At 36.1% G+C, this 20,466-nt stretch overlaps 1 protein-coding gene across 4 annotated transcripts in view; it reads right to left on the reverse strand.

Moving 5' to 3' along the window:
- The window catches only part of LOC126889941 (ATP-dependent translocase ABCB1-like), a 341,038-nt gene that overhangs the window by 24,513 nt on the left and 296,059 nt on the right, over window positions 1-20,466 (reverse strand). For all 4 annotated transcript variants that reach the window (XM_050658693.1, XM_050658694.1, XM_050658691.1 and 1 more), the window contains 4 exons: window positions 20,087-20,347; window positions 9,382-9,555; window positions 8,465-8,569; window positions 4,506-4,667 (listed from right to left, as the gene is read on the reverse strand). In XM_050658693.1, the coding sequence (XP_050514650.1) occupies window positions 4,506-4,667; window positions 8,465-8,569; window positions 9,382-9,555; window positions 20,087-20,347 (702 nt within the window). The remainder of the gene's footprint in view (window positions 1-4,505; window positions 4,668-8,464; window positions 8,570-9,381; window positions 9,556-20,086; window positions 20,348-20,466) is intronic.

The raw sequence follows: 20,466 nt of genomic DNA on the forward strand, positions 1-20,466 counted from the left end.
AACTGGTCTATCAGGCACCGACTGAAGCCAACAATGTGGATCAGTTTCATGGTTCGGAACGAATCTCTCAATATGAATTACTTTGGATTGGTAAGCGTTGAAGAAACCTGGATGAAACACACCAAAAAATAGAAGGAAGAAACGGCAGTGGACTAAAGCACAAACAAAATCTCTCAACTAGAATTTAAAAATAAAGTCATAGGCTCTTGTTAGTAAAGTGTAGACCACCTCTGTTATTAATTATGCCAGTTCTATGTCGAACTGTCATACTTCTTATCTAATTATAAATATCGACTTGCTCGATTTGTTGCCATTGCTCTTGCATACAGTTTGGCAGCTTTTTAGCAGCAAACGTGCTCGATGGGATTCAAGTCAGGGGATTGAACAAGCCAGCGCAATACCTGAATATTGATCTGCGCTTAAGTTTTCTCCGAATTGTGCAGCATATGGATGAACAATAGGGATCAATAATAAGATCTTGATATCAGTGGTGTCATGGCAAAATTAGCAGTGCCGGAACGCACTGCTAATTTTTGTTTACAAAACCTAAAATCTTTATTTATTTTTTATCCTTTTCTTAACCAGTGCCGGAACGGCGTTCCCACACGTTCCCGCACAATGACACCACTGCTTGATATCTATTTGCTGTTAAAAAAACTTCAATATGAACGAGATCAGTTCGAAAACCTATTGAAACTCCAGCCTAAACCATCAAAGTTCCTCCATGACATCTGTCATCTTCTTGAACGGTTTGTAAGCGAGATGCGTTGCCAGGTGGTCAAAAACGGTCAAAAGAGGGCCAAGTGGTCCGAAACGGCGTAAAGAAGCTTCATAGGTCGGAGAGATTATGGCCACTGCATTTTGGGATTAGAAAGGCATAATTTTTTTTAACACATTCTCTATCGAAGAGGATCGAACTCGGCTAGGAGCCATTCTGTTGAACGGCACCTGACTGAAGTTACCATATCACAATCTGGCGCGTAATCGGCAGCGAAGGGGTTAAGTATAGGTTTGTTCCAGCCCGTCAGCACATTACCGTTCTTGAATGATTACGAGTATGCGCAGTAACGAACAATGTGTTACTGCGCATAATTTTACGTTATTGCGCATGCGCGTAACGATTCAACAACGGTAATGTGACGGGTTGGAACAAACCTTATATTGTAAAAGGTAAAACTATCAATAGCCAAAATTATTGTGAATTATTGAATAAAGTGAGACAGGGACTCAGTAAGGAAGGGCCTAATATGCAGAAGAAAAAAGTGTTGTTCCTCCAAGACAATGCACCGGCTTACAAGAGAGTTATGACAATGGCAATAGTTCATAAATTGGTCCTGGAATTGTTTTCTCATCCGGAATAATCTCCTGATTTGGCCCCCTCTGATTATTAGGGGATCCTAAAGTTGAATTTTGAAAGTTCGAGTATTTTCCTACACCAACTTCCATATCCATCTCCTCATAAATCCCGCAAAAACAGAAATTTTATTATAGGACAACACCATAATCTAATCTTAATTATTCCAATCGTCTCGTCGGTCAGACATAGATACGTAGTAAGTAGCACTGGCTCCAATAGTCTAGTCTCACAATGACGCAATTTTTAACACCCAGACTCCGTGTAACAGACGCGTGTCCGTTAAAGGAGTACGTCAGTCATCATCATCATTCTCTTTGCCTTATCCCTATGCGGGGTCGGCTTCCCTAATTGCATTTCTCCACACAATTCTGTCTTGGGTCATATCAATGTTAATCCCCTTTACCAACATGTCCTGCCTTATCGCCTCCCCCCAGGTCTTCTTTGGTCTTCCTCTCCTACTCCTTCCAGGAATCTGCACTTCAGCTATTCTTCGTATTGGGTGATTAACGTCTCGACGTTGAACATGACCAAACCATCTTAACCTATGCTCTCTCATTTTGGCATCAATTGGTGCCACACCTAGACTTCCCCTAATATACTCATTTCTAATTTTATCCTTCTTTGTCACTCCACTCATCCATCTAAGCATTCTCATTTCCGCCACATGCATTCGTTGTTCCTCTTTCTTTTTCACTGCCCAACATTCAGTTCCGTACATCATAGCCGGTCTTATGGCTGTTTTATAGAATTTTCCCTTCAGCTTCATTGGAATTTTTCTGTCACACAACACACCACTCGCTTCTTTCCACTTCATCCATCCAGCCCTAATTCTACTGCATGCATCTCCATCTATTTCTCCATTACTCTGTAATACCGATCCTAGGTACTTAAAACTATTGCTTTTCACGATCATTTCACCATCCAAAGATACCATTTTATTTGTAGTAGCTCCATCTTTAAATGAACATTCCAAATACTCTGTTTTTGTCCTACTAAGTTTTAAACCTTTTTCCTCCAGAGCTTGTCTCCACTGTTCCAGTTTTTGTTCTAGGTCTCTTTCACTATTTCCTACTAACACGACATCATCAGCATACATTAAGCACCATGGAATGTTACCCTGTAGTTTCGTTGTTATCTGGTCCACAACTAATGAGAATAAATACGGACTAAGCACAGAACCTTGGTGCAATCCTACTTTCACATGAAATTTATCAGTCTCTCCCACACCTGTCCTAACACTAGTCGTTACTCCCTCATACATATCCCTCACAATCTTTACATATTCACCAGGGACTCCTTTCTTATTGAGTGCCCACCACAGAATCTCTCGAGGAACTCTATCATATGCTTTCTCAAGATCAATGAATACCATATGAGCATTTGTTTCTTTACTCCTGTATTTTTCCATCAATTGCCTTATAATGAAAATTGCATCTGTTGTTGATCTACCCTGCATAAAGCCAAATTGATTCTCGGATATTTCGGTCTCTTCACGTATCCGTCTGTCAATTACTCTTTCCCATATTTTCATGGTGTGGCTAAGCAGTTTTATAGCCCTGTAGTTTGTACATTGTTGTATATCTCCCTTGTTTTTGTAAACAGGTACCAGTATACTGCTTCTCCATTCGTCTGGCATTTGTCCGACTTCCATAATTCTATTAAATAGACCTGCTAGCCACCTTGTTCCTGTCTCTCCCAATGCTCTCCATACTTCCCCAGGAATATCATCTGGTCCTACCGCTTTTCCTTTCTTTATTTTTTGAAGCGCTTGAGCCACTTCCTCGTTGGTTATTTTGGTGACCATTGCTGCTACTGTCTCCGTTGGCTCTACAGGCTGTCTGTCAAATTCTTCATTTAATAAGCTGTCAAAGTACTTTCTCCATCTCTTTTTGACTTCCCTTTCGTGAACTAGTATTTTATTATTTTCATCTCGGATACATCTAATCTGATTAAAATCTTTTGCTTTCTTTGCTCTCTGTTTGGCTATTTTATATATCTTCGTTTCGCCTTCCCTGGTATCAAGTTGATCGTATAGGTTTGAATACGCTTCTGCTTTGGCTTTTGCTACTGCTACTTTCGCTTCCTTTTTCGCCACCATATAGTTTTGAAGATCTATGTCGGATCTGGTTTCTTGCCACTTTTTATATAATATTCTCTTCTCTTTTATTTTTCCTTGTACTTCGTTTGACCACCACCAAGTCTCTTTATGCTCAAACTTTTTTCCTGACGTTTTCCCAAGTATTTCAATAGCAGTCTCTCTAATACTACTGGCCATTTTTCTCCAAATTGTATTAGGGCTTCCTTTCATGTTCCAACATATTTTTTCTACTATTCTTCTCCTGAATAGACCTTCTTTCTCATCTTTCAGCAGCCACCACTTGATTTTTTGTGGTCCTCTCCGATATTTTTGTTTAGTTTCGCTTTTTACTTCGATGTCCAGAAGAAGCAGCTTATGTTGTTGGCTTACTGTCTCACTCACTATTACCTTGCAGTCCTTACATTCACGTATGTCTTCTTTCCTTATCATGAAGTAGTCTATTTGGGATTGATGTTGTCCACTTTTGTAGGTAATAAGTTGAGTTTCTCTCTTTTTAAAGAATGTGTTAACAATCGCCATATCCAATGCTGTTGCTAATTCAAGCATGTCATCTCCAGCTTCATTTCTAGTTCCAAAGCCTAATCCCCCATGTATTGTTTCATATCCTGTCTTGGTTTGGCCCACATGTGCATTGAAATCACCTCCTATTATAACTTTCTCCTCTGCTGGAATATCACTCAGTACGTCTCCTAATTGATCATAGAAAGCTCTTCTTTCATTCTCACCCAGACCTGTTTGGGGAGCATACACACACACAACATTCAATACCTCTTTATCAATTACAAATTTCACTGACATCATTCTATCACTCGTTCTTACAACTTCTACTACGTTATCTTTCATTTCACTATCAGCAATTATACCAACTCCATTTCTAGTGTTACTACTCCCTACATACCACAATTTGTATCCTTCACCTAGTTCTTTCGCCCTTTGTCCTTTCCACTTAGTAACATTCGTACGTCAGTAACATTCTTAATTTAATTTATCCACCACAAGCTTGCCTCTTAATTAAAATTAACGTTGTTTTATTTAGTTAGCAATACTTACCCCTTGAATATTAGAAGCATCAGAAGACAATTTGGCACAAAGCGCTCCAACCCCATTTGTTTTCTTGTCAAAGAAGCCTATTTCCTGGTATATCATTGCCTTGAATAATCGACTCCTAACTCTTTCTGTCATTTTTTCACCAGCAATTCCTAACAGGTACATCTAAAATTTTAAATTGAATATGCATATTTTTTTCGAGCTTGTGACAAGGTATTAAAAACCTACTTAATTGTTTGGATAATTGAGAAAAACACTTAAAGGATGGGAAAAGGGCATTTCAATAAATGGCCACAGAATAAACTACCTACGTTTCGCAGATGACACAGCCCTTACGACTGGTCGAAAACGAAAGTCAAATATTTGGTCTGCAATTAAACATATCAAAGACAAAGATCATGATAGTGACTAGACTACATAAGAATCATCCACAGATAACGACAATTGACCGGTTTGAGGTGTGTGAGCTCATACTTTTATATCTGGGATCATTGATCACAAACACAGGGTCACTACATATGGGAAGAAATAAAACGTAGACATCATCTAGCAAAAGTTGCCACAGCAAAAATGACCACAATGTGGAAGGACTGTCAAATTTCAAGAGCGTTAAAGATGAGGTTGACCAACTGCTTAATATTCGCAATACTGACTTACGGATATGAATCTAGGACCCTGAGACAACCGGAAAAAAGAAAGATAGACGCCAATGAAATGTTCTATTGAAGACGAATGCTACGAATTCCTTGGACCGATGCGATCGTGGGACAAATAATTAAATTGTAATAGGGCGTAAAGTTAGCCAACAACTCTTTACTAAAGTCTATCTCCAACAATTAAAAATACTTTGGACATTTTATAAGAGCAAACATAGACACAGAAAACATGAAAAGACTCATTATACAAGGAAAAGTGGAAGGCCGAAGATCACGAGGAAGATCCCCAACAAGATGGATCGATCAGATTACAGGAATATGCAAAAGACCTATGCGTGAGTTAAAAGAAATGACCAGAGACAGAGATCTATGGAGACGGACAATACACGACATCACGTCGACCACTACACTCCCTGCAGAGGTCAGGATTAAAGAGAGAGAGAGAGAGAGAGAGCTTGGATAACTATTAACGATATTGAAATGAATATTCAAAAATATTTTATCTCCTATTAGTTTATCATCACTTCAGTTTGGTTCCAGTAATAATCACTATACAATCGCCATATCAAAAATAATTACCAGTATTTAGTGATGTCACTTACACATTCCATACTAAAATTATCACTCTAGCTTAAAATTAAGTTAAGATAGTTTAGTCATGTTCAAAGTCGAGGCGTTATTCTTCTTCTTCTTCTTCTTCTTCTTCTTCTTCTTCTTCTACTTCTTCTTCTTCTTAAGGTGCCGAGACCGCTTGTCGATGGTTGGCTCTCATGTTGCCAAGCATATTAACAATCATTGTCTTATTTACAGCCCCACGAAATAGTTCAGTGCTAGTTTTTCTAAACCATCGGCGTAGGTTTTTAAGCCAATAAGTTGTACTGCGTCCCACACTTTTTTTCCCTTATTTTACCTTGCATGACAAGGTGAAGTATGTCATATTGTTCTGGGCGACGCATTATATGTCCCAAGTATTTCAATTTACGCCTTTTAACCGTGTTCACTACTTCACAACTTTTATTCCAACGTTGCAAAACCCTTTCGTTTGTGACTCTTTCTACCCAACTGATCATCAGAATACGGCGGTATACCCACATCTCAAATGCTTCTAGGTTCCTCAAAAGCGATTCTGCCAGGGTCCATGCTTCAACCCCGTAAACTAGTACTGGGAATATATAACATCGAACCATTCTTATTCAAAGTTTTAAACTGAGATCATGACTGCAAAGGATTTTCTTAAATTTCATAAAACTTCGGCAATTCTACTTTTTATTTCTGTACTAACTTACGCGTTCAATTGAGTCATTACCAAATGTTACGTTAAAGTTATTATTATTTATGGTTGTCTGTTTACTAATAACCATAAACTTTGTTTTTCTTGTGTTGAGTTTGAGTCCATATATCGCACAGACCGCCACCATTCGGTTCAATAACGCTTGAAGATGTTCAATTGATCCTGTCACTAACAAGGTGTCATCTGCCTTTCTGATATTGTTCAGAAGTACGCCATTAATGATTATGCCCTTTTTTGGGTTTTCGAAGAGGTCATAATCATTAATGGCGTGCTTATGAACACGTTACTCCAGCGTTTCTCAACCTTTTACCCTTTGCGACCCAATCTTCCAAAATTATTTTCACCGCGCCCCCCCTCATTTAATAACAGTATATCTGTGAAATAATATTGTACCTTGAGTATTTTGACAAAAACAGTAAAATCTTACTTTTTAGTATTCAGTGCTCTTTATGATTATAACTCCTCATCAGTGTTCATGTGTATTTTATTTTTTATTTTGCCAGAATTTTGTTTTGCTTTGATTTTAACAAATTAGTTAATGATGTTGGTGTGTTTTTTATATGCTCACGCCCCCCATTATTAAAAGCGCGCCCCCCTAGGGGGGCGCGCCCCACAGGTTGAGAATCGCTGCGTTACTCAGACGTTACTCAGCCAATACGAAAACTTGCTGATTTTCGTGTTCCTGGATGGAGTAGGACAGGAAGACTAAAGAAAATCTGGAGGAGACGTTTAGGCAGAATATGTCAGTAAATGGGATCGAAATTTATATGACCCAAGAAAGAAACTTGGTAATCAGTGGAGGGGGCGTTTTGTTTTGATACAATTAGCGTCTTTTTGTGAAGACAATGAAGCCGACTTTACTAAGTAACAAGACACTCAACACGCACACTACACCTTACACTATCAGATTGCGAAACCAACTCTACCATGCCAATGGCCATTAGTTGTCTAAGCATTAAGCTAAATGTTGTACTGAAGCTATTTTCTTGTGGCAATTTTGCAATTAACTAGTTTTGATGGGAAATACGCCACAATTTTACTAAAAAAATGATTTTATTAACGTTTCGAGGCCCAAATCGGGTGTCGTTGTCAAAATACAAAAAAAACATTAATATATTTTTTGTATTTTGACAACGACACCCGATTTGGGCGTCGAAACGTTAATAAAATCGTTTTTTTAGTAAAATTGTGGCTTATTTTCCATCAAAACTAGTTAATTAAGCTAAACAAAAAATATTGATATTACAGTTTTAAGGTACTAGTACACTTTAGAAGACCAACAATAATCGTTTTTTTCAAGAATTTTTTTCTCAGAATCTTTATTAAAAATAAACATAACACTTTTTACATATTAATATCTAACTCTTAGAGAGTACAAAAAATATATCTTTTTTCATTTATGCACGTACACTAATATTGTAGAGGGCGCAAAAGTCGAGGCCTCGAAAAGTGATGGCGGACAGTTAATCTCAGGATTGGGATATCTTAAACGAAAAAATTGTACTGCATTTGAAAAAGGAAGGTTTCTTACGTGACAATTTACCACAATTTAACCAAAAAATAAAAAATAAACATTTTTTAACCATGAAAAACTGAAGAAAAACGGGCGATTTTTTCACGAAAATTTTTCAAATTTCCGTAAAATCATTTTTTTGCGGAATTTTTCACTAGTTGTGATAAATTGTCACGTAAGGAACCCTTCTTTTTCAAATGCCATTCGATTTTTTTGTTTCAGAGATCCCAATCCTGAGGTTAACAAACTGTCCGCCATCGGAACTACTTTTTTTCGAGGCCTCGACTTTGGCGCTCTCTACATATTAATGTACGTGCATAAATGAAAAAAGATGTATTTTTTGTATTCTCTAAGAGATAGATATTAAAATGTAAAAAGTTTTATGTTCATTTTTAAAAAAGGTTCTGAGAAAAAAAAATCTTGAAAAAATGCTTCTTTTTGTCTTCTAAAGTGTACTGGTACCTTGTCTAATAAAATACAAAATTAAAATGTCGTTAGTTACCTGAGTAAATACTGATACCATAGTTATGAGTCCTCCCAGCACAAAATATAAGCAATATTTGTTGGTTTCAGATCTTACAAAGTCAGGATCACCATTTGCTAATGTCTGAAATGTATTACAAAAACACATATTACAGTGGTTTTAAGAGCAAAATAAACAAAACAAAAAATTAACTGATTCAACTGTCTATCTGTATCTGTAGAGTAGGGAGGGCGAATCAAGTCCCACAGCACTTAGGCCACAATTGACCCATTGTGCATCCTCCCAAAGGGTTGTAGTCCTTAGCTCATTGTCCATCCTGCCATGTTCAGGAAGGTGGAAAAATCACCAGGAGACATCTTCTCTATGTCGGCAGGTGTAGGACAAGACTCGCCGAACGCATACTTTCGTACTGACGATAACTTCGGACATTCACATAGGACATATTCGAAAGCTTCGTCATCTTGTTTACACTTCCTGCACAGAGGTGTGTCTACTAGCCCCAGTTTGGGGAGGTGTTTGCTTAGTTGACAACGGCCAGTTAAAAACCAACTGTCAAGCGTAGATTTATCTTGGTCATTCTTAAGTATTTTTCTGATACTGACTTCCCTTGATGGCCCTTCTTCCCATCTTTTCACTTCACGGTTTGTTCAGCTTGTAGTTTGTAATTTGTAGTTGACCAGCCAAATAAATCACCTGGCTCTAAGAGTCATAGGTCTGTTGCCTTTCTAGCTAGTTAGTCAGAAATGCGGTTGCCTTTATTTCCATTGTATCCTTTAACTCACCTCAGGATGATGTTGTTACCATCCGAAGCTTGGGCTAGTGACTCATATTCAACTGTCTAATAATTCTTACGAACAATTTAAATCTGGTAGTTTACATAGCAAATCTAGTAAAACAACGACGCGTTTTCTAGAAATTCCTTTATCCATACTTACCCCCAAAATGCTACCAAACAAGACTGCAAAAACGGGCATTCCACAACCAACAACAATTGATCCAAGACCAGCAAATAAAATGTAAGGCCATTCTGGAGCATTCATCTTCAATATTTCAAAAACGGAAACGTCTTTATTTTCATTAAAATCGTCTTCATTATCTTCTTTTGTAGCCTAAAATTACAAAAATGCAGTAAATGTTAATTTTCAAAATTAATCGCATAAATTTAGAACAAAATATCTTATACGCAACACAAAACCTGATGTTCTCAAAAGGTCAACATTGTGCTGTAACATGCTGATCGTTGTGGATGTTGTGAGCGGCCGTGGAGTAACGGCATAATCGCTGGCCTCATACGCCAGTGTACGTGGGTTCGATCCCTGCCAAAGACAAACCAATTTCATTTCCAATAATGACACGAGCCGTCTCACCGTGCCTCGGAGAGTACGTTAAGCCGTCGGTCCCCCTGGGCCAGTGTACATCGACACTAGTTACTTGAAACAGGGTTAAAGATGTAATTGGCGCTGGAACTATCCGAAAAGATCTCCCCGGCAAAAATGCCATACGATATTATTATTATTATTATTAGTGCAGTTGAAAATGTCAATCAAGAACTTCCAATAAACGAGAACGAAGCAGGACACCACACCTATGCGGAGTACCAAAAACTCACAAAGAGAATGTACCCCTCAGAGTAATTTGCAGCAGTATGAGTTCTTCTTGCAGCAGACTGTCAAAGTTCCTCCTAGACATAATACAGCCTTTAGAATATGTCTTAACACCATCTATTAAAAACTTATAACAATTCTTGCAAAAACCAGCAGAAATGTTTTACAATTCTAACAGCATGTTAGTCAGGCTGAACAAATCAACGAAGTTAGAGGAATTTGAAATTTTAAGAGAGGTGCGACAGGGGTGTATTTTGTCTCCTGTGCTGTTCAACCTCCATGTGGAGAATGTTTTTGCAGAGGCATTTGAAGGATTTGACTGTGGTATAAAGGTCAACGGATACCCGTTAAATAACATTTATTACGCCGACGACACCGCGATAATTACAGATAACGATTCTGATATGCAGTTGATGCTGAAAAACAAGAAGGAATACCTGTGAACGGTGAAGTCATCAATAATTTGCGATATGCGGACGATACAGTACTCCTAGCTTCTAGTCAAGAAGATCTGCAAACACTACTTGATAGTGTCGTTGAGAGTTGTAGGGAGGCTGGTCTGGATCTGAACATACGGAAAACCAAAATACTCGTAATAAGTAAACAACAGCATATAAAACCATCCATGTATGTAAATAATACCAAACTTGAGCAAGTTAATAAAATCGTTTACCTTGGGTAGCAATTAAATTGTAACGCAGAAAGTCACGGCGAAACTAGATCTAGGATAGAGCAGGCTAGAGCCACTTTTAGAAGGATGTCCAAGGTGTTATGTAACAGAGACCTAAAATTGGCACTGATATTCCGCCTACTTCGCTGCTACCTGTTCTCGGTCTTACTTTATGGTGTCGAGTCCTGGACTGTGAATAAAATCGATCTAAATCGCCTTGAGGCTTTCGAAATGTGTTGCTATAGAAGAATCTTGAAAGTTCCTGGGTGAAAAAGATTCTAAACTCCACAATACTAGAACGTCTCAGCAAGACTACTGAGATCATAAAAAGCATCAAACAGAGAAAGCTGGATTATTTCGGACATGTAATGAGAGGTCCCAAATATAGGTTGCTACAAAATATCATGCAAGGAAAAATAGAAGGCAAACGTAGTCCAGGACGAAGAAGAACCTCATGGTTGAAAAACTTGCGAGATTGGTATGGTGTTGATACAAGTATGCTATTTAGGGTGGCAGTGAATAAAATTAAGATAGCTACGATGGTAACCAACGTTCTGAAAGGACATGGTACATGAAGAAGAAGTTGATGCTGGATAAAATAAATAGGTACACCAGGAAAAACATATGGCTTAAAGATAAATGCTGGAAAAACTAAATGCATGGCAATAAGAAAAGGCGCACTTTTATGGGTAGGTACAACTGCAAATAAATAATGCTCCAATCGATCAAGTGAAAACATTTAAATACTTGGGAATGATGGTGAATGACCAATGGGATTCTCAACAAGATAAAATGCCGTACTGAACAAGCAAGACAAGCTTTTTATTAAATTTAAACCACTACTTTGCAACCACAATCTTTCCTTCAATCTCCGTTATAGCCCAGTCGGGATAGCATTTGACCTTGCATTAGGAGCTGCCCCAAATTTTATTTTTCTAATCTTTAGGGAGGGTCAATATTAGTATAAATTTAAAATCTAGACTGAATTCCGCCGTTGCGTTAGCGGCCATCTTGATTTTAAACGAGAACCGTTTTTGCTCAATATCTCCGCCATTTTCAATTTTTTGACAAAAAGTGCAGAAACTGAAATTGTTGAAAATACGATTTTCTATAGTTTCATTTATTATAATTTTTTTCGTGCGGTCGATATTTTCCGAGTTATGAGGGGAAAATAGTGACAGTTGTAGCATAATAATTGAATTATTGAATTATCTCGTTTATTATTAGTTTTACAACAAATATATATCTATAAAAAAATGAAGAGAATTCAATTTTGTTAAATTTTGATGCCGTACATTTTTTTGATAAAATCAATATTTAAGGTAGTACGTATGTGGTAAAGGTGCGAGCGTAATACCTGATTGATTTTGTAGCAATTGTTTTTGTTCAATATCTCCGCCATTTTCAACTTTTCGACAAAAAGTGTAAGAACTGAAATTGTTGCAATTACGATTTACTACAATTTTTCGAGAGAACGAGTGGCGGGTCTACAAGGGGGGGGGGGGAATGGGAAAATTCCCCCCAACAGGGTCCAAAATTTAAAAAAAAATATTGAAACATCACGATATATTAGCTGACATAAAACTTAAAATATCGACAGACAAATTCAACCAATCAAACCCGCCAGTTAATAAAATTAAGTGAACTTAATGCATATAATGTCTTTTTATGTCTTTTATATACTTAGTTTTGTTGATGTTTCATTGGAAGTTTCAAAAATTGTATAAAATATAATTCTCTTTATTTTTGTTTATGTACAATTATGTCGTAAAGTTAATAATAAATGAGACAATTCAATAATTATGCTTCCCCTCCGCTTCCATTATTTTCCCCCTTAACTCGGAGAATATTGATCGTATAAAAAAATTGTGCCAAAGAAATTGTAGGAAATTGCATTTCCAACAATTTTCTTTTCCACCATTTAGGTTGAAAAGTTGAAAATGGCGGAGATATTAAGCAACAACAGTTCTCATTTAAAATCAATATGGCGGCTAATGCAACCGCGGAATTCAGTCGAGATTTTAAATTTACACTACTATTGATCTCTGCTAAAGGATATAATTATAAAATTTGGGGCAGCTCGGAAACAAAATTCAATTCAATAATTATGCTTCCCCCACCACTTTTTATTATTTTCCCATGTAACTCGGAAAATATCAACCGCATGAACAAAATTGTTAAAAAGAAATTGTAGGAAATTTTATTTTGAGCAATTTTAGTTGAAAACGGCGTAAATATTGAACAAAAACAATTGCTATAAAATCAATCCGGTCTTACGCTCGCGCCATTACCGCATGCGTACTACCTTAAATATTAATTTTGGTAAAAAAAAATGAAGGAGATCAAAATTATGTAGAATTTAATTCCCTTCATTTTTGTATAGGTACATATTTGTTGTAAAACTAATAATAAACGAGATAATTCAATAATTCAATAATTATGCTCCAACTCTCACTATTTTCCCCTCATAACTCGGAAAATATCGACCGCACGAAAAAAATTACAATTAATGAAATTATAGAAAATCGTATTTTCAACAATTTCAGTTTGTACACTTTTTGTCAAGAAATTGAAAATGGCGGAGATATTGAGCAAAAACGGTTCTCGTTTAAAATCAAGATGGCGGCTAACGCAACGGTAGAATTCAGTCGAGATTTTAAATTTGTACTAATATTGACCCTCCCTAAAGATTAGAAAAATAAAATTTGGGGCAGCTCCTAATGCAAGGTTAGGCCTGTTATTCGTCTAACCCGACTGGACTATTACAGAATGGTTAGGTGCTATGTATGGTCCATATACGGCGTGGAGACATGAACGTTAAAAATATATGATAAAAAAAGCCATGCCAAAATGGAATTGGGCAGGACACCTAGAAAGAATGGAACGAAGCTTCGAACGAAGCGAATTCTAGAATGGCGACTAAGGGCGAGTAAGAGAAGTAGAGGCAGATCTCAAACCAGATGGTCTGATCATATCAAACGAACAGCTGGTCCCAGCGCCGGATAAAGGGGCGGGCGAGCCGGGCGACCGCACGGGGCGCCAAAATATGGGGGGTGCCAAATTTTGAGAGACGCCGATTTATAAATATAATACTTTTTACATTCATTACTTTGTTAGATTTTATAGATTATCTTTGGGCTAAGATTACTCCTAAGACAATTATTATTGAATAATTGTAACAATAAGAAACCTATTTCTAGCTCACAAAAATTCTCTAATAAAAATAATGCAACCTAAAAATTGTTATGGCTTTTAAAGGTCATTTGTCAGGTAATACCTCTCACTTTTATTTTAACAATGTTAATCATACATACTTAAAATACACGAAGATCAGATTTACGAAGTATCAACAAATTTATGAATAGTCAGTGATATTATTATTCTGGCGCTTGCATCATAGCCTCAATGACTAAATAGTTTTGTTATCCTGTTCCGTAAACATTATCAACATTGTCGTGTGTTCGTGGGTATGTAATTTGAAATAAAAAAAAACAAACTGGGTATGTATAAATTAGAAATGAACGTTCTTTCGACGTTTTTGAACATCATGAATGATGTTCTTTTTCATATGAATATATCGAAATTTATTTCGAATACTTTGTAAGCGTTAAGATGTTTCACTTTTTGCATAAAAATGGCACGACCGACTTATGAAAAAAGGAAGAATGCATTTTTGGATCACAAATTGAACAACTAATTCCAAATATATTTTTTATTTGAAATATCTCAGTGGCGTACTATGTTTTTCTTTTAAAAATTTCAGACCATTACCTGTATTCGCGCCAATAGTAGATATAAAATTCTTAATTTTCTGCCAAAAAATGCGCAATAATTACCTCTTAAAACACATCAAATTTCATTTGCATATCTGAATGGTTTTATAGCAATAAGAAAATCGTCAGTTTGTAAAATAAATTTCAACACCCCATATCTAGGAAACGAAGTATTTGCGGACATACGTTTATAGAGCAAACTGTTATTATTTTTCATATATAATTACCCTTTAAAGTTTGTCGCATTTATTTAGAAACACCCTGTATATAAGGATTTTCAGAGATTTCACTGTATTATTTCACTCAACTGTTCTCTTCAGTTCTTTCTGTTTTGTCAGTCCCCTTCCTGCAGATTTCTTTTCTATTACTTCGTCCATTTTATCTCTAAAAGATCTTCGGGGTGTGCCTCTCTTCCTTCTTCCTATCGGGCTCCAATCTGTTATTCTGTTTAACCAACGATTTTGGTCTGCTCTTCTGCCATATTCGTACCAGGTTAATCTCTTTTGTTCTATGTAGTCTATTATCTCTTGAATTCATTGCCATTGTTTTCTTAATCTCTATGTTATTTATTCTATCTCTTCCACAGCTTCTCCTTAGGTATTCCATATTTTTTGCTCTTATTTTGCATTTGGTTTTCGTATTTGTTATTCAACTTTCACACTGTTATTCAGAATACTTCTTGTCATGGTGTTATCTTCTTTTTGTTTTTATACTGATGTTTTTATCCCACAGTACTGGGTTTAATTTTAGTGTGCAGTCTATTGTTTGTCCTAGTCACTCGATACCTATAACTATAGCTTGTGTACAAGAATTCATCTGTACTCAGTAGATATATCTTAAAAACACCCTGTAATTATCTACGATAATTACTTTCAGTTATTTATGTCATCATAACAATATTACAACCTTCATTCGATTATATAAATATTGTTATCCTAGATCACGAATCAACTAATAATTGCAGAGTCAATTATAAACACTTTTCATGGTCGATGCTGAATAGACATTTCTAAATATATAAACAGCAAAACTATAACAAGGGAATTCTATATTATTATATGAGACATTCGTCATTCTATTTTGGTGATCAGACGTAATATTTCCACATTAAAGATAGTGTCTCTTTCTACACGAGGTGTCTTTGGGTGCGGTGCTACCAGCTTATGCTAATGCGAGTGTAAATAAAACAACTCAACAAGTAACAGCGTATCAATTATTCCACCCCTCGGATAAGGGATAACCACCCTCACCGGGAGAAGATAGCCTTAGTGCCCAGGGCTGTCATATGGCGATCCAGAACCAGGGAAGAACTCAGGACTGGTGAACAGGACAGGTATGAAGAAACACGTCAATGTTCAGGCACCTAGACCACCTTAGACAACAGTGTGGTATGTAAAATGGATGGAGACATCAGGCCGACGCGGAGCTGAAAAGGGAATAGTATGGAGATGGAACATCGTGGGACAATGGACAATGGACAATGCTATGGAACGTGCAGCGAGGACTTTTTGGTGATACGAACACAGACCGTGTAAAAGTGGTAAGTCCATATTAGCTATTTTTGTGGTATTTCCTGATTAATATAAAGTATAAAGTATAAACATTATGTGCTACCTTAATTACATTAATATATGTTTCAAGTTTACCTATTTTTACTTAATTATTCTATTCTATTACCAATATTTATCAATATACAAAGATTTTTTTTACCCTCATATTAAGTTATTATAGGACGCAATGATACAATTTTATATGATTTTTACATATTTATCAACGTATACCTTATCCTTGCTGACTTTTATTCATTTATTATTTGACTACTAATTTTTAGTACATTTTTGCAATTTTTATGATTTTAATATTTGCTATCGTAAATATACCTATCAAAATAAATATACGATATATAACAAATATACGCTATATGCATAATACATTTAAATTATTATTCTAACTACTTATTTACAAGGGTTAATATAACGTTATTTATTTTTGAATTTTTTATTACTACTGCAATTTTTACATATTTTTACCATATATTGACGTATTATTTTATCTCTATATTTTTTACTATATATCTATATACTACATATCTATATACACCGTAAGACTATCGAATTTATATTTTCGCTAAGAAGTGCAGAAGCTGGAAAAAAGAAAAAAATATGTATAAATGAGTAGCAACAAAGTTACTTGGGAAGATTTTGTCAAAATAGTTGAGGAAATTGCACAAGAAATAGACAGGCAAAGCAGAAGAGTCTTAAAGAAAAAAGTTCCGAAATCTAAGGACATAAAGGAAGAAGTAACGACACAGCTAATTAAAGCTTATAACAAGTTCACACAATTGACTAGGAAAAACTGGGAAGCACTTTCGGACAAACAAAGGGAATCGTGCAACAAATATTTTGGGAAAATCAGAGACAAAGTTATACGATCATTTCAAGCAGTAAATGTGAGAACAGTGGTTCCAAGTTCAATACATCAACCAATCGACAAGGAAGTTGAAGAGGAACAAAGCGATGAGGAAATAGAAGAAGGAAAAAGCGACGAGGAAGGAGAAGAAGAAATAATTAACGACGAAATAAAAGAGAAAAAAGGTGACATAAAACAAGATATAACAATATTACACATGGCTTTGACAATCACTGAATTTTTGAATATCGCAAGCAAGATATTGCCCAACGAGTTCGATGGAAGCGCAGGGAAATTACAACCATTTTTAGACGCATTAGAACTACTTGGAAAATTGGCAGAAGGTCATGAAGACACAGCTGTAACGCTAATAAAAACGCGACTCACCAATAAGGCTAGGAACCTAATAACCACAGAAGATACGATTCCACGGATAGCTGAAACACTAAAGAAAGAATTAAAAGGTGATAATCCGAAGAATTTAATAGCCAAATTAGCCAAAAAAAGGCAAGGGCATAGAGATGCAGCAGTGTACGCATCTGAAGTGGAAGAGTTAGCAGAACAATTAAAAGTAGTATACATAGAGGAAGGAATGCCACTTGACTTAGCAAAGAAATATACGACCGAAGCTGTAGTAACAACAATGAAACGAAACGCTAATGCAGAGAAAGCTAAGCTAATACTGGAAGCAGGTAACTTTACATCACCGCAGGAAGTAGTATCTAAATTTTTGTCGATCGATACGACTGAAGAAAATGCACAAGGAAGAGTCTTAAATTATAGGACAAACTACGAGAATAGGAGAGGACAGCAGCAATACAGAAGAGAATACCATAACAAATATGACAGAGGAAGAAGAAATAACTTCGGACAACGGAACGAAGGAGAAGCAACGGACAATCAACGACATTATTCGAACAGAGGATACAGACAAGTTAACAATCAAACATACAGAGGAAACCAGAGAGGCGGACGTAACAGGAACGTAAGGTTACTAGAAATAGAGGACAGTCAAGAAGAGCAAGAAAACCAGCAGTTGGGGTTTTGAATGAACAAGAAGTTGGAAGCACACAGGCAGAAATAAAATATAACATTTACAACTTCGACCTAAACCTAACGAACATTGTACGAATGAAAACAGGAATTCTTGAAAACACAAGCACTTTTATCATAGACACAGGAGCTGACATTTCAATACTAAAATGTTCACAAGATTTTATGAAGGAACAGGTGAAACCAAACACAAAGGCGAAAATAAAAGGAGTCACTAAAGGAGAGTTGCAAACAATGGGAGAAGTTGAGACAACACTCGAAGTAAAAGGAACTCGATTCGAACACATCTTTCAATTGGTAGAACCTAACTTTCCAATTCCAACAGACGGAATCATTGGGAGAGACTTTATTTCTAACTTTCAATGTATACTAGATTACGCAAACCTTAAAATGCACATTAAAGAGGACAACGATTGTTACATTAGTACGAAAATTCTGGATAATATAGACAATGACACCATAATAATACCGCCTAGATGTGAAATTTACAGAATCGTAAAAATTTTTCAAACGTTAAAGAAAGACAGGATAGTGGAACAGCAAGAAATACAACCAGGAATATTCATAGCAAGAGCAATTATTTCAAGTAATAATCCATACATCAAAATTTTGAACACAACGTACGAAACAGTAAATGTAGACGCAAGCACAATCAGGACGTTGGATATTAAACTATTCAATATATATAGGCTAGTCAACGACAGCAAGGACAGAAAAAAAGAATTACGAGAATCACTGAAATTAGACATACCAGAATACATACGAGACAACTTAGAAAACACAGTGAGTGACAAGTGTTACGAAACAATGTTGTTAAACGAACATTTTATATTATTTATGTATTTGCGTAGGCTTAGGAAGTTTGTATATAAAATAAATTTTTTGTATTGATTACAACACAGTATGGGTTGGTAGCACAACTTGCAAATTTCCCTCCCCGTAGTCGGAAAATTCCTAAAAAGGGAAGGTGTACAAGAATTCATCTGTACTCAGTAGATATATCTTAAAAACACCCTGTAATTATCTACGATAATTACTTTCAGTTATTTATGTCATCATAACAATATTACAACCTTCATTCGATTATATAAATATTGTTATCCTAGATCACGAATCAACTAATAATTGCAGAGTCAATTATAAACACTTTTCATGGTCGATGCTGAATAGGCATTTCTAAATATATAAACAGCAAAACTATAACAAGGGAATTCTATATTATTATATGAGACATTCGTTATTCTATTTTGGTGATCAGACGTAATATTTCCACATTAAAGATAGTGTCTCTTTCTACACGAGATGTTCTTTGGGTGCGGTGCTACCAGCTTATGCTAATGCGAGTGTAAATAAAACAACTCAACAAGTAACAGCGTATCAATTATTCCACCCCTCGGATAAGGGATAACCACCCTCACCGGGAGAAGATAGCCTTAGTGCCCAGGGCTGTCATACTTGGTTCTAGGTATCGAGTCATAGACCTACCCAAGAGATAATAAAAAAAATTAATAAATGATTTTATTTCAACTTACATAGACGATTGTAAGGGCACGGATATGACAACGGCTCTAACATTAAAGGTGTACAAACTCGCGTTTGCAAAGAATATCCTCGTGTTCTTTTATGCTAAGTGGATGCCATCCCTTACTGAGCCACTGATTTAGTTATTGGGGATGCAGCCATATCTTGCACACAATCAACATGTTTGTTGTGGTATTGTAGAAGATTTATACACATTGTTTTCTGCTTGTTGACAATGTGCATTTATCTTTTACCTCGCTTCTTCGTCGCTTCAACTTCAAATGTGCTAGTTATGCTATGCCCTATGTTGGATAAGTTATAAATAATATATTTTTACATAGTTCTTTATGGTAAAATTTTGATTTTTTGCTATTTTTTATATTTGCAGTAAATTTGTATATTATTGTATGAAGGGGCGCCAAATTTTATTTTGCCCGGGGCGGTCAAAACCCTAAAACCGGCCCTGCAGTGGTCACGAATGGATGCAAAAACAGCAAACATAAATGAAAAGAGGGGACCGACAATGGATGTAGTAGCTCCAGCTGTTGAATATGATGAATATAAAAATACCAAATATGTACGATTATTTTTACATATGATTATAACTTACCTCTATGTTATGGTCAGAGCCTGTGCTACTTTCTGCCAAGCTAATAGCTCTTACCACTTTCTTCTTTTCAGCGACTTCAAACTGTTCCGATGATTTGACTTGGGCTGTTACTAATCTATAATACTCTTGTTTAAGTTCCATTAGTTCTTCGTGGGTTCCTTCTTCTACCACGACTCCTTGAGAAAGTACGATAATTTTGTTTGCACCTCGAATTGTTGATAGCCTGTGTGCCACAATTATAGTTGTACATTCAACACTTGCCTAAAAGGGTACATTCGAATTTAGTTTGTTTATTTTTTTCTTTTGCTTACTAAAATTGAATAGGCCTGGATCCCGCGTACCAAAAAAAGTTGATTGATAGCAAGCTGCAAATTTGTTAA

This window comes from Diabrotica virgifera, chromosome 8 (assembly GCF_917563875.1).
Source record: "Diabrotica virgifera virgifera chromosome 8, PGI_DIABVI_V3a".
Classification (NCBI taxonomy): Eukaryota; Metazoa; Arthropoda; class Insecta; order Coleoptera; family Chrysomelidae; genus Diabrotica; species Diabrotica virgifera.